The sequence below is a fragment of the Oxyura jamaicensis genome, chromosome 2, assembly GCF_011077185.1.
Source record: "Oxyura jamaicensis isolate SHBP4307 breed ruddy duck chromosome 2, BPBGC_Ojam_1.0, whole genome shotgun sequence".
In the NCBI taxonomy this organism is placed as follows: Eukaryota; Metazoa; Chordata; class Aves; order Anseriformes; family Anatidae; genus Oxyura; species Oxyura jamaicensis.
The window spans coordinates 37650558-37666593 of record NC_048894.1 but is presented as its reverse complement, the minus strand read 5'-3'; the positions used below and the strand labels follow the sequence as shown (position 1 = coordinate 37666593).

At 35.1% G+C, this 16036-nt stretch overlaps 1 protein-coding gene across 8 annotated transcripts in view; it reads left to right on the top strand.

The window, feature by feature from the left end:
- Window positions 1–16036, top strand: part of TBC1D5 (TBC1 domain family member 5) — a 319441-nt gene that overhangs the window by 165347 nt on the left and 138058 nt on the right. For all 8 annotated transcript variants that reach the window (XM_035319863.1, XM_035319861.1, XM_035319857.1 and 5 more), the window contains 4 exons: window positions 7390–7498; window positions 9518–9607; window positions 9703–9774; window positions 12568–12635. In XM_035319863.1, coding sequence (XP_035175754.1) covers window positions 7390–7498; window positions 9518–9607; window positions 9703–9774; window positions 12568–12635 — 339 coding nt within the window. The remainder of the gene's footprint in view (window positions 1–7389; window positions 7499–9517; window positions 9608–9702; window positions 9775–12567; window positions 12636–16036) is intronic.

Genomic DNA, 16036 nt, shown 5'->3' with positions numbered 1-16036 from the left:
AAATGGCTACCTAGCCCCTGCCCTTATATGCAAAGATGTAGGCAACATATACCCCCACCTTATGGAAAATTCTTGTCTTAATCTGTTAGGAGGCAACCCTTTTACATTTACACAAGCCTTTTTCGTCTTGTTCATATTCAGATGGTGTTTCTTTATTGTTTTACACTTAAGCCACCCCTGTGCAAGTATAAGCTATGTTTAAGCTAACTTTAAGCTAACTTTATCCAGTATGTGACCACATGTAATCAAGAGCTGTAAAAAACAAGCTTTTTTTTTTTTTTTTTTTTTTTTCTGTTGGATTTTAAAATATTTTGAGATACAAAAATTGTAGAGTAAAAGACAAAGTAGTAAACCAGAACTGCGCTTCCATTCTGTACGGAGAATTCTCAGCACTTGCATCCTTCCCCTCTTTCTACAATGAAGTAGCAAAACTGGCACCCATGTTTTTGTCTTACCTAGAACTATATTTTAGACAGCATCATAGTTGATGCTCTTTACTTGCAAAGAGGCCTTTTCACTACAAGTCAGTTTTGCCTGAGAGCCTGTAAAACTCTTGAAGTTTCTGATTCTTCTGAACAACTCATCCTCTGAATGCACTTATAATCATTTTCTGGATGTACTGGTCTGTGCCAGTGCTCTCATCTCGTCCCATTTTGTGAGGAAGTTAGCAATCCCATTTTGCAGATCTGTTATTTCCAGCAAGAGAAAATGACTTTTTGCACTGATCACAGTTTTCCTCCAGAAGCTTTTTTTTTTTCTCCAAATCTAAGATCATGGTGGCACCTGCTGAGAGCTTGGAAGATTTCCACATTTCTCTGAATGTTTTCAAAATTATATTCCTTTCTTTTCCCGTTCAAAGACCCTTGTATAACATTCCATCCCCACCTTGTCAGACCTCTTTTATTGAATTCCTTCCTTCCGCAGCTTGTTCAGTCTGCACTCCTTGACTGTTGTGCTAAGGAATTTGCCAAGGATGGCATAAGACAAGGAAGAAGTTATCACTGAGGAGCTCAGTCCTTGTATGCAATATACGTTTTCTAAGATCCAAACATTTCAGGAGATAAAAATTGTGGATTTTTTGAGCTTGTCCTATCAAAATTATGTTCTTTTCTAAAGAAACAGAAATGTAATACAGGCTTTCTTAGCAGATTAACAATAGCAGTAGCAGATTAACACTGGAAATATCAGTTAGAATGAAGCAGTACAGTCTCTCTGCAGCCTTCATCATGACTAGAAAGATGGAGGGAATTAGCAGTAAAATTATTAAATGTTGGTTGGGTGATTCACCCTCCCCAGTGTTTGCAACTTTCCCTTTGCTATAAGAGGAAGGGTAGCCACCTTGCTTTAAATATGTGCCTGGTATTTAGACGTCAGCCTTTGGGCAAGATGATGAGGTATGCCATGCTCCACTCAGGAGAAAGAACTCTACTCAGGAGACCTAGAAAGTAAAAAATGTCCTACTTGGGTATGCAAAGGATTTCAAAGGTTAGGGGGTGTTAAACTAGAAGGCCTTGAATCTGCAACTGGCAAATCAGTTACAATACAACTTAGAAATATAATAATAAAATGAATGTAGCACTGTTTCCACCATTGACCAAGATGTCTAAATTCCGTTTTGTTGATCTGTAAATGTGTGCAGAAAGCGATGAGTAGAGGCGAGCAAGCTGATAACATTCAGACTTCCAGCTGGCTGTAACAAGAGTTCTTACCCGATGCTCCTACAAAAGGTAAACAATGCCAGGGTTAGAAGCGAAGTGTTGCTCCCATTCAAGACCTGGCTCCCTGGCAAAGAAAGACCAAGATGAAGTGGGCAGTTTGGAGTACAGAGAAAGGCATCTCATTGTTTTGTGCCCAGCCCAGTGCTGTTTACAAGAGGTGCCAGTAGGGTCTCTCTGCCCTTACAGCCTTGTGTGCTTCCAGGGACTGCACTGCACACACGCTGGTAGCTTCAGTAGCCTTCCGTTTTTTTGCTGGAATTTTTCTGTTTCAGAAAGTGATTTTACCTTTCTTCATGCAAACGTTTTTAACTGTATGTCAGCCAAAATTAGATGAAACCTGAACGGTTTAGAAAATCTGGCCTTTGAATTTTGAGCCTCCCAGCAGTACAGCCATGCATATTCACACATATATGGCTGTTAACTCTGCCTTATATCCCGAGGCAGGAGTTTGAGAAACAACAGAAAAAATACATATATTTTCCAAGGAGAGTGATAAGCCTTCACATGAAGGCTGTCAAGTGGATTTTCAGGGTATCAAATATAAATTTGTGTATTTCAGAAATGTTTATGTTTTAGAAACTTTCTGCTTATTACTTGATACTACCTTTCAATTGCATTTTTTCATGTTATTATAGAATAAACTCTGTTTTCATTACACTCCTGGCTGTTACTTCACTTTTTTCTCAAATGTTCATTTTATGGCCTAATAAATAATACAAACTATGCATGTTTCTTCGATATATGCAGCATGCTTGAACAGAACTATTGCCTCTATTTGAATGGAGATACCACATTCATTACTGATGCTCCTATCTATAAAGACCTCTTACTGTAAAACATATGACACCATGATTATAGAGAACTTGTCTTCTGTCTGACAGCCTGTTCATCCTCTTGCTTCACTGGGTACCTCTGGGGAAGCTGAGTTTGGGTCTCAACATTTTAAAAAGCACATTCAGAAGATTAACAAAAAATGGTATAAAAAAGTGAAATTGGCTTTTCTTGGAGCATACGCAATTTTGCTTTAGATGATTTTGCCAATACCACCAGCCCTGCTCAAGAATTTTCTTCGGAGGTCTGTGAGACCATCCAATTTACCCTTCAGTATTAATCTAGAGTGTGGAATAAGCTTGAGATTTAGATTGCAACCTTGAATATGAATGCAAATATTGACACTTTTCTCTAGTATTACAGTATTTTTTCATGAACTGAGAAATACTCCTTGTTATCTAAATGTTGTAAATACTCAACTGGTCTTGTTTTATCATGGACATGAAAAAGGGGTTTCAAAAGTTGGCATAACATATTTCATAAATGCATGAGACAAAATTAACTACATACACAGTGTCTAATGACCTGTTACATAATCGTTTCTTCATTACCTGTGGTTTCAAATGGAAGTGATTGTGCATAGTAACATTTAGCTAGTTGGTCCTAGCCCTTGTAGTCCCAGAACATAATCTTTATAGTTTTTCAGTGACATAGATTTTAGTTTGATGTGTCTGTTCTTCATTTGCATTTTTACATTTTGATGGGTTTTAGTATCTTCCCCAGAGCTTTATGTTGTTTAGAATATCACAGTACAAAAATATTTCCTATACTAGCTTTAAACATTGGAAGAATCTGCATTTGTATACATCAGAAGCTTTATCCCATAAATCAGTAAATAGAGAATTTAACTGGTGTTGACTAACAGGGTATGTGTGTTATACCACTCTTCCTCTTCTGTCTTTCTTCATCTTCAGAACAGAGTATTTATTTTGTAATGAGCTTAGGTGGACTAAGGTTGTATTCTGCATATCCTTGATTGATGTATAGGTTCTACCATTATGTTACAGATTAAAATTTAGCAACAAACCTAAAGGCTGAAATTCCACTATAGGCTATCAGTGGAAGAATGTCTTTTGTTACTGCTGCCCTAAAACCCACAGCTCAGTGTTGCCTCAGTAAAACTCTCGGAATTATTATTCCAGAATTATTTTCTAGGCTTCTTGTTACCTTACTGGTGTCACTTATTCTTAAATTCCTTTGTTTTTTAATAAGATGCTAGATATAAGGGATTTAAATACCTTTTTAAAAATGGTACTTAAGCACATAAAAGATTTTACTTGGGAGTTTCTAGTGTAAAGTCCTGCCACTGTGCTCCCTTCCTTACAGTGTGTAGTCAGAGTGGTGCTTCTCCTCCACGAGATGTTCTAATGTTTATAATTGTCTTAGCAGGTATTGTAGCCCCAAAACATATCCTATGGGAAACAAAGAAAGAATGTGATAATTTCTTATAAGCAACAAAGTATGTGTGTTTCAAGCAGACTATAAATTATAATATAAAACTCTTTTGCAGATAGTTTCAGACTCTAGTGCTTGTGGTAGAAATGCATTTCAAAATGGAAGGGAACAGCTGAGAGCTAAGAACAAACCTTGCAGAACAAATCTGCAACCTTCATCCCTTCCATTGTTTTGCTTGTTTTTGCATTCATACGTATTGAGCACTTTTCTCACTTCTAAGTAATGCAACTGTCTGAATAAGTATTTTACATTGGACCTTCACTGCACAGATACAGCACATGAAATGAAGTTTCTTAAAGAAACGTTAATCCAATTACTTTTTTTCTCCCATAGGTCTCCCATTATTAAAACTTTATAATATATGTACCATAACAAATTAGACTGTATACTTAAAAATATAAAAGATAAAAATATACAAAAAGTAACCAGAAAGCTTTAACACTTGCATTTGTCTTTATTTTAATTGTACTACTTAAAGGCGGTATTATAATGCATGATTATGCATTTAATTGTCTAGTTTGATTAAAAACAATTGCATGTGCTTATTCATAGTTTTATTCCAGTTGGCTTTGAAGTCTTTCACTTCAGTGAAGCAAATGGGATGTGGTAGACTTGAGTTCCAATCTTTATTGTTCGTTTCACTTTGACCAATGAGTTTTCTACAAGTCTGGGTTAACAAGGCTTATAGATATTAGTTTACAGAGTAGTGCCATATCCTTTTTAAGATTATCCTTTTAGAATTGAAAGCTTGTTGATACTGCTCAGCTTTGCCATTATTGAAGCAGTCTCTAAAATTATGAGGCTTAATTTATTAGCCTTAATTCAAAATCTTTGAGAAGTGAATTAATGAGTGCTGTTCAGAAAGGAGTTTTGGTATCATTTAGCTCTCCTAAAACAGAAGCAGATTCCAATTTCAGTTTACACAAGTTTTTTTTCAGTTGCTTATAACTTTTCTTTTTAGTTATCCCAGCAGCCAAGGGGGGAAGTGGAGGAGATATGATCTTGCCAAATTTCTTTTGGCTGTTTTAAGTGTAATTTTGTTCAAAACGTGTTTGGAATTGCATTACAAGTTTTTTTAAAAAAGCATGGTATCTGCACTAATACAATTTAAGAAGTGTTGAAATTACTTTTTTACTGTGTAGCAGTCACTCCCAGCAGCTGGTGAAAAAAATAACCTTAAGAGTGTTTTGGTTTTTTTTTTTTACTCTCTATTCTTTCTATTTACAGTTTACACTGTTTTAAACCTTTTACTAACTCAGCTGACATGCCAGTATTTTGAAAGACATTGTGAGGATGTGATCCACTGTCAGAACAATGTGAATAGCTTCAGAATCTGACCTGTTTTGTGCATAGGGGAATGTGTCACTCTCGAAGCGCAGCTACCTTAGGGAGGCAGCTTGGCAGTAGTTATAATGGCCAATGATGCTACAAAATTTACAATGGCAAATGAAGAATATTATACATGATAGAAACAGGAGGGTTATTTAGATAGGCATAATATACTGTAGTTACTGAAGTATAAATGACTGTGAAAGAAAGGGCCAGATTTTTCTCAAGCTGTGTCTGCTATATACCATACGTTGTATTTAAAGGAGACAGAACTGTGGTAAACAATCATCGGCAACTCACTGCAGAAGGTTGGGATGTATAGGAGATATGGAGCTAGTGAAATGACTGCTTAGTCTTTCTGATCTACAGAACAGGGGACATGGCAGCAAGGAAGGAGGTTGTCCTACGCCATTGTAGTTACTTTCTGCTGTTTTGGTCATCTGAGAGTACTGGTAGGTAGCAAAAGCTGAAAGCAGCCTTAGCCCCAGCAAACTAACACTGCTTTAGTCATCTTTGTTGTTAGCCAGAGTACATTCACTTTTAAGCGAATTAACAATAATAATCAAGGTCCAGAAGTAAACACCCACTTTTTAGAAAATGGTCCTAGCTGAAAGGTGATGATGCATTCCCAAGCACAACACTTCTAGTCCTGGCACGGATGGTGAGTTCGCCCATGTCTCACAGGAATAGGACCATAATCTCCTGGTTCGCCATGTCCCTTTCTCAGCTATTCCTAGCAACTGTGTCTTATAATTCTTTTTTGAAACTGAACAAGTTCTGTCTAAAACAAAGTTTAAAAAAAAGTCACTCTCACAACTCAGCATAAAAGGCTGAAAACTATCTAAATTTAGCTTGCCTATATTTAGGGCAGTTTTTAAAACTGGAGTTTGTTAGTATTTAGTATAACCTATTCTGTGACTCCTGTCGGTGAGGGAAGTCTGGTGAGATCTTACCCTGGAGTCACAACAGCAGTTTCCCCCTTTCTGGTTTCATTTGGTCTCCCAGGGAGAAGTAATAGTCTCCCTTGTGACACTTGGAGAAGGAGATGTTCACCTTAAGGACATGCAGCGAAAATAAATCAGAAACACGTTTCCTTGCACATGGCCCAGCTCTTTAGATTGCAGTTACCATCCGGATTCGAGTGGTTGCAGAGTCGGTGAGCAAGTCTTGGGCTAGTAAGACCATCAAATGGCTTATACTGTTCCTGAGCTTCTTTTCAGTAGAAGGTGCAGGAAATATAGATTTAATTCTTTTATTCAGACTCAGTAGATGGTTTGGGACAATTAATTTCCAATTGTTTCCCAGTAGAGCAGATTTACTTGTATATTAATGAGGCACAGGTGTTAGGCCCCTGGTGCCTGCATGCCTGGGAGGCATATTTAGGTTGTTTATCTAGTCAGCCATAGGTACTGCAAGGTACTCAAGCTTGCCTTTAACAGTTTATACAGTGAAGCTTTTTAATTTTTTGATGTTTTTTTAAATTTGCTAGCACCTGTTAAAATTTTAAAACTGATCATGTAGAAAGAAGTAGGAGCGATTTCAATAGTAAATAGCACTAAATGTTAAAGAAAGTCATCTTCTATTATGCTTAACTGCCCAGCTTGACATTAAGAAGAAAAGAAGGTTCATTTAAGCAAATATGTCATGTGAGGAGCTAATACAGTCAACAGTATACTTTTCTGTTGCGTATTTTTGGAATAGGTACTTCTTTGTCTACAGCTGAAACATGAATGTGCTTATATTAATATTCATTTTTCTTGTTTATTCACTGAACTGCAGTACCAACATTTTAGAGGAAATGGAATAGCCTCCATAGACATTATGAATTTCAGTAGCTGGCATAATTATAGCGATCTACATATTCATTAAATCCAAAGAAGAAATGTGTCCAAAAAGACAGCCATGCGTTTAGAAATGGTACACAACTAAATATATAGATTTTTTTTAAAGATGCTTTCCTCTGCTTATCCAAAATTGTGTAGTGTCATATAGTCCTTAAATCAGCTAAGGTTTTTTTGTGTTTCTAAATGTTCATTCCTTTTGTTTTTGCATGCAGTAAAGAATGGGAAGAACTATTTGTAAACAACAATTACTTGGCAACTATACGGCTGAAGGGGATTAATGGGCAGCTGAGAAGCAGCAGGTTCCGTAGTGTTTGCTGGAAGGTAAGAAGAGAAAATATTTATTTACAGTTTGTGGTTGCAATATATCAACACATTACCTGATGCGCTGGAAGATTATTGATGCAAAGAATCATGAATTTTCCGACAGACTTCATCCTAATGTTTTCCTCCTCATTTTTATAATTCATAGGATATTTGCTAATCATATTGACTTGCCTTAAAGCTGAATTACGGGTGATATCAAAAGATTCCTTGGAAAGACTATCTTTGTATTGGGTTGAATGTTTAAAATTGAGCGTTACACAGCCATCTCTCCTGTCAGTACCTGTACATTGAAACCATTCAATGAAAATAAAAAGGAAGTTTGTCTCAGAATTTAAATTTATTGGAACTTGGAACTCTTTTAAAATTATGATGCCAGTCTTAGAAGCTTTTTGCAGAGAAATGAGAAAATGAGGACAAATCTCTTTTGTAATCATAGAATCGTTAAGGTTGGAAAAGACCTCCAAGATCATCTGTTCCAACCATACCCCTGCCACCAATATCACCCACTAAACCATGTCCCTAAGCACCATGTCCAGCCTTTCCTTGAACGCCCTCAGGGACGGTGACTTCACCACCTCCCTGAGCAACCTGTTCGAATGCCTGACTAAATGACTGGATAGAGAAGGAAGCCAGGCCTTCCAATCTTAAACCACAAACGGGTCCTTAGATCTCTTGATTTTTTAATAGTTGCAGCGGATGGAAGAGAGAAAGAAAGCAAAGTAATATTGAGATGCTGTATAAAGTCCAGAAGAACGTTACTGCACTGGTGTCAGGTGTTCTGTTCTTCACTAGCTTTTTCCCTGGTAGACTTCCTCTATGGTAACACCGCTAATTTAAATTACTGCACTTGGAATATCTCAGGCTTGACTTTGGCACAAAGGCCTGTGAAAAGAAAATCAAAACATACTTTGTATATGAAAGAAACAAATTTCAAAAGCTAGATGTTTGTAGCATTGAAGAAATGTAAAGATAATGAAAATATTTTTTTCAGGAGACCAGGTTAATACTTGCCACAAGCATTTTTTATTAGTCCATTCCCTGTTATGCCTCTAAATTAAGAGGCCTTAACTCAAAAATCTGAACTAACAGAAGCATCAAGTCCCTCACTGTCCACTGATTAAATCAAGAAACACTTTTATTGTAGAAACAAGGCTGGTTTTATTTGCGTGTCCTGATATGGCTTAGGGGCACTGTTTTAGATTGCCTGTTTAAAAATATGATCAATGTTTACATGAAGTTCTGAAATAATAAGTATTTTTAGTAATTTGAGAATGCATTTTGTTTGTCAGTATTTACTGTTTCATAACACACATGTACATAAAATCATATTTAAATGGAATAAAATACTCTTTTTTTCCTTATTTTATCAGCAGTTAAGAAGCATTTTCCAAAAGATGTTTCTTTCTAGCCTCATTTAAACAGAAATGTGAAAGAACTGAGATGTAGATCTTCTCAAGGACTTTTTGCACAATTAAATCTTAACTTTCTCACAGAATTCTAGAACATCTTTCTTTTGTGCATATTATGATTTTCCTTTTCCACGTTTCTTAGGTAGAATATATCTCTGAGTGGTTAGTTTCTGCTCAGCATTCGTGTTTGGTTTTAGGCATGTTGAATCAGCTGGTCAGTGTTATGTAAATAGCTCCAAGGTGTATTTATTTTAATCTCTTGGCATTTTCTTTCTGCCTTGGAAGTTTTATCCAACTTCACTAGAGTTGTAACAGTTTAACTCCACAGTTTAACTCTGTAACAGCTGTAACAGAACTTGAGTTTGTGGTTACTGTAGTATGTAATACTTTGTGTTGTACCATAGAACTGTAATTATTTTCTAGCTTCTTTTTTATTGACTAGAATGTCTTAAAGCCAGGGCTGTTGTATAGATCTTTACTTCCTTCTCCTTATGTATAGAATACTTGCTCTTCCTTTCTGAGATGGCTTATGTTGTCTGGTAGGATTTATATGAAAAGGTGTATCAAATTGATTAAACTTAATGGTTTTACTTTGTTTTGTTAATAGTTATTTCTGGAGGTTCTACCCCAAGACAGAAGTCAATGGATTAAAAACACTTCAGAGTTAAGAACTTCATATAATAAGATCAAAGAAATTGTAAGTTGATATAAATAGGATCTCTACTCTCATGGTTTGACATAGGTACAAATGCTTAATGGAAGAGGATTTGAATTTTTTCTGTTTTTACCCAGCACATTACAAACCCTCGGAAAGCAGGACAGCAAGATCTGATAATCAACAATCCACTCTCTCAGGACGAGGGGGTAAGTTGACCCTTAGTTATATGTTGAAATGTGCTACAAAATTGTTATCATCGTCATCCTGATGTGAGTTCATGCTGAGGAAGGCAAAATGGCAGGTGCTAAAATCTCACTCCTGAACTTCCGAACTGGCTTGTGGTAATGATTGGTTCACAGGTTCTGTTGAACAGCCAGAAATGCTCATTTCCAGGTTAATATTCTGATCATTCCATGCTTATCGCAGAGAAGCCTGTGATAACCAAGGAAGTAATCAGTGCTGGACAATAATTCCAGTTTCACGGAATATCCTTTCTTTGACTGCTATGCTTTCTTATTGCTGTGTGTTTTCATTTTATACACAGAAAGTCTCTAGTCGAAGGACTGTTTAAACATTCAATACAAACAGGAATACTGTTAGCAACAAGTACTGAAGAACCCTGCTGTACTACTGTTTAGCCTAGAAAGTTTTCCTCTAGCAAAAATAAAATTGTTGTCTGTCTGTGTAGTATACATCTTGAGGTAATACGTAAAGTACCAGGCTGCAAAATAGGCAATTTTTCCAAGGTTTTTAATTTTTTGTTTCTTTTAACTGTACAGTTTCTTTTCTATTCAAAAAGCAGACAGCTGTAAAATGACAGATGCAGATTTTAAAGACATAGTGAAAATGTGGTAAAAGTATTTGGCCTAGCTGTCATAAAGTGCAAAGCATCCAGCTCATGATGAAGTTAGTAGGACCTCATAGTAGCTTGGTATTTTCAAAGTCGTGACTCCTTGAAGAATGTCTCAGTATAAGTGTGGGAGCTTAGTTTTAGGCAAGTGTTTTAGTTACACTATTTTTTGTGCTCCATTTTATTATATATGAAAAACTATTTAGTATGTTAAGTTTTTTAGACTATTTAAGCATTTCTGCTTCTTACTATTTTGTTACTTTTTTATCATTTTTGAAATCTTCTTTTTACCAAATTTTCAAAATAATACCATGAAAATAAGTTGTTGGTTTTGTTTGTTTGTTTGTTTTTGTTTGTTTGTTTTTTGGGGTGGTGGGAGGAGTGGAGGTTGGTGGCTGTATTTGCACCTAGAAAGATGCACCTAGGAAGACTTTCATGGATATCTTTGATGGAGTGATTCTACTCGTGTTTCCGTTTTGTTCACAAAGGGAAGCCCATATTTTGTTTGTATTTAGTGCAGTACTTTGCTTCATATTTAATGCAGAAAGATGTTTGAATAGGCTTGCTTGTTGAAGTATGGAAGTATTGATCATAGGCTCATTTCTGGTTCTGCAGATGATATGACTGTGCATGCCATCAAACCATTCTTGCATCCAGCTGTACAGAAAGCTGTGTCACACACAAAAGATTTAAAGTGTTCCTGCTGTAGACTGTGATTGTACACAGTGACATAATCTTTTTTTCTGCTTTTGATGTCTTTAGGAGATGGAAGATAAAGGTTAACGTATAAGGGGTTTAACCTATAAAATAAAGCCAAAGGCCAAGTCAAGCATAAGCATGAAAAGCAAAAAGCTTTTTAACCTCTTCAATGACATAATGTTTTAGCCTTTAGTGTCCTGGCTTTTGCTTTCTTTCTAGCAATGAAATTGTTTCCTTCATACTTCACTTTGACTGACTGTTGGGGTGGGGGGAATGGGGCAGAGTTTCAAAAAGAGATCTATCTGCATGAAAAAAGCTACAAGTAAGTTAAAAAAAAAAAGTTTATGTAAGACATTGTCAATAAATACTTTTCTTTCCCTTTTCCTTTCCTTCCAATAGCTAACACTGATATGCTTCCCATTTTCTTTTTGTGGAGCATAAAACACCAAGGCAATCAATTGTTTACAGGAGAGCAAGAAATTCTGGAAGTGTTGTAGCCACTCTGTTTGTAAAGTATTTCATTCAATGGTGCTGCTTCTACTACTATCCAAAACTTAACCTAAATGAAAAGACTGCCATAGATTTTGTTCCTTCTGTATTTTGATCAGTATGGCTACACTCCCATTGCTTTACAATAAAGAGTAAGCTTTACTTTACAATACTTTTTCTGGGGCATACAAACAACATTTGCTGACTTCTTCCAGGTTAGTTTTTGTGAAATATTGCTAAGCAAGGCATGGAAACCAAAGAGAGAATGGCAATGATCATAAGTACAGATATAAAAGAAGCTAAACCTGCTTCAGACTGTTATTTATTACATTACCTATTTTTTACATTGACAATAAGCTTTAAATACCTTTATTGTCTGTATAAAAGCCTTTTTAGAATGCCCAGGCTTGCTCTGCACTGTGTATTTGTACAGTTAGAATGATGACATTTTCATGATACATATTCAGTCATCATACATTCCTTATTTGATTTTGCCTCCACTAAGACAAACTAACTTGCTTGCAAACAGTTTCTTAGTATGGAAATTATGGCAACTTCTAATTGGAGTCCATACACTTACAGGAGAAATGTCATACTGTACTGTGATCTAGACTTTATTAGTTGAGATGTTGGTTCTTGTGAGTTTGAATTTATTCCACTTTACTAAATGTTTTTTATAGACCTCTTCATTTGCACGCCAGTAACCATCCACTGAATGAATGCAGTAAACACAGAACTTAGATCCAGGAACTTAATTTTTTACATCTCTGATCTAAACTGACATTCTAGGATACATCAGGCTAGTCACCAACATTCTTTTTCACCCACAAAATGTTTGTGTGCCTATCCAGGAATGGTGAGGATTAATTAGTTAATATTTGTACAGTACTTTGGTGATGCAGCATATAAGCCTTATGTATTAGAATTCTGTGTTACATACAATTATTTTTCCTTATTTCAGAGTCTTTGGAATAAATTTTTCCAGGATAAAGAGCTTCGAGCAATGATTGAACAAGATGTGACAAGAACGTATGTAGATCTTTAAAGAAATTTTTATATATAAATTTAGATTCTGCATTTTTATGTGATATACGTTATATAGCATTTTCTTGAGTTAGGGTAGTGTAAATGTCAGTACAGTTGAACATGAATGTGAAGAAACATACATTAAATGTATAAAAATACAGCTTACTTGGAGTGTAGAGTGAGAAAATTGAGTTAAACATTAAACCCTGGAGATTTATTGGCATCACTGAAGAAAAGCTCTTCTAAATTAAGATATTAGGAAATGTATTACTATATGAAATTTAAAACAGAGTTTTCCATATAAAGCAAAGAGCAGGTAAGAAAACTGAAAGGTCTTTTAACTAAATTATGATCATAATAAAACATTGAACAGATGAATTTCTGTAAATCTTAACACTTAATCAATAAAAAATAGATATGTAATTAGTAAGGGAAATGTCATTCATCTAGAGAAGTTAAGCATTTCTATCTTTATTTATCAGTTTTCTAGTGTTACTTGTCACATATGCCTGTTAAAATTTGTCCTAATATTACTGTGACTGTCTTTTCATCTTCCTGGCCCTTAGGTCATTCCTGTTTAGAAACTTGTTTCAGATAGAACACTCAGTTCCTGAAAACATTTCTTTTTAGAGTTGAAACATTGACTGCTGTGTAAATCTAGTTAAATTCAGTTATGTTTTACTACCATGTGAAATTTTACTTTATTGCAAATATTTTTTCTTGCAACTTGAAAAAAGTGGTGATAGTCATAGATTTTACAAATCCCAGTCTTATTTTCATTTAGAGAAACAAAGTTGTGCAGAAAATATAATTGCTCTCTGGTTTTGCAGTATTTTGTATGTCCATCCCTAGACCCATTCTTGAATGTGTTTTTGCCATGAGATGTATAATTAAAATCAGCGTATATTTTCATGTGCATTCTCACAGATGGTATTTTTTGTTTGTTAAAGAGAACAGTTCGGGATGTTCTAAGATTAAAATATATATGTATCTAAACTATAATTGGAGAATGAAAAGTTGTAAAGAGGTTAAGTTTGATGTAATTCTGTTATTTAAAAAAAAAAACATATACAAAGTCCAGACTCTCTATCTGGCAAATGGCAGCATGAGTGACGTTCAGTAATGTCAGTAATAGAGACTAAAGAATTTAATTTTCTTTATTTATTTAAAAAAAAATCTACTTGAAACAATAGCAGAAAACATCATCAATATCAAAATAAGTCAAACAGTGGAGAAACAAAATCATCAGCATTAATTTATTACACAGACTGTATAAATGCATATGTATACACTATATATATTTTATATTTATATACTAATCGTAAAATCATAATCATATCATATGTACTATGTATGCATATATATATGTGCTTGTAAACCAGCAGTAGTGTAAGAAGCAGTAAGTTCTACGTTCCTTGGCTTTGCAATATAAGCAACTTGTATTTAACATTGTTTTTTCATTTTCATTCTTTGAATAAATTCCTGAAGTTACAATATAAAGGTTTGTCAATTACTTACAGTGCTGTTTATTAGAATTTTAAATGTTGAGTATTATATTCAATTATCATCATCACCTTCTAGTTTCTGTTTCTTCTTTAAAGAATATTTTTTCATTCTTTGTCACCAAGTTCAGTACTCCATCATCCAACATCTTTAACTAAACAGCGCTCAACAGTGTGATGCTAACTACACACAGCATATCAAACCACAGAGTCCCATCTAGCAAAGCAGTAAAGAATTTGTAATGTTTTTATTAGAATTTCCTGAAGTCTAGTGATAATAGACTGGAAAAGTGAGCAGAAATATGCTTTTTAAATTGGTGGTGTTTTAAATGTTTTTTTTTCTAGTGGGAGGTGTCCCTGCCCATGGCAGGAGGGTTGGAAATAAATGATCTTTAAAGTCCCTTCCAACCCAAACCATTCCGTGATTCTATGAAATGTCAAAATTCTATTAACTAAGGGGAACTGTGAGGAAGTTTGTTCATGTGTATGTGTTCATTTTGTGAACTCTTACCTCATCCAATTTAAATTTTACAATATAAATGCTCACAACTGAGCTAATCATCCTTTAGAGTCTGTATACCTGAAGAATACTAGGACATAATCTCTTCCTATAGTAAAATCTAGCATAGATCAGATTAGTCACATGGCAGAGAAGTATGGGGATTTTTTCAATAATTATAAAAGGATTCTAGCTCACCTTTACCTAAATAAACTTAAGTCACCTGAAATTAGGTGATAATAATCCAACCCATTAAGTATAAATATATATTTTGGCTGTTGCATAGTAAGAACTTCCAATATTTACAGGCAAAGCGGTGAAGGATTTTGTTACATTAATTCCAACTCATTAGTGATCAACATTTCTAATTAATGACCTGCCTCATTTTTTACTGGCTGATAGTTGAGAGAACTAGATTTTCCTTCCAATATTTAGAAACATACTCTTTTGAGATGGAACCAAATGCCATCTCTCCTGTCAAATGAGAAACTTCTCAAAAATTAGGGTAGGAAGGTGGGGGTAAGGGAGGCTTCTTATAATGAAAGTAAAAGCTTGCCTTTAAATACAGATAGCAGCACCAACCAAGTTACGATTATAATACTGCATTCTATTATTCTACTAAGAAAGGAACTTGAGCATGAACTAACACCATATAACTCATAATAGTCTTAAGAATGCAGTGATTAATTACTGTCATTCAAAAGTTGTACCAGAGAACAATGCTGATTTGTAAGGTAAGGGATAAAGAAGAATTTTTAAAACAGTATTTGCTGGAATGGAAATCATCAGATTCACAGATGCAAAAATGTCTAGCTACCAGTCAAATCAAAATACAAGTTTACTTGCTGGCACCACCTCTTATGTTTAGGATTGTAAATAGGCAGAATTTATTACCCTCTCTGTCTCAGTATTTTAAGAAAACAGAACTCTTAGGGGTCATTCTGAGCAGTCTAAGCAGGTTATTTTTTGTAGAAATGTTTTTATATATGTCTACCTAGTTTCTGCTTTAGGACTAGTAATCACAATTTAGGACAATGGAAGCAGTACAGAGATGAGTAGTGGTGGGTGTTGCTTTTTCACACTCTCCATTTCCCAGCAACAAAACAAACAAAACAAACAAACACAAAAATAGGGGAGAAGGAATTTAGCAGCTAAATCCTTCCTGGTATGGAAGATACAGGAAGAAACAGTCATCCACGAGATGAGACAAAATCTAGTTTCCCTGTAAGAGGAGGGAACTGCTGGAAGAGCTACCTTTATACACCATCTCATTCCTTTTCAACAAAAAGTGAGCAACAATGTTTGTCTTTAATCTTTGCAATCTCGAGAGCATCCTCTTCCATTTTCTTCATGTTTAGTATCGTATCTTTCCCCATACTTGCTGCTAAAGCACAACCCAGCTG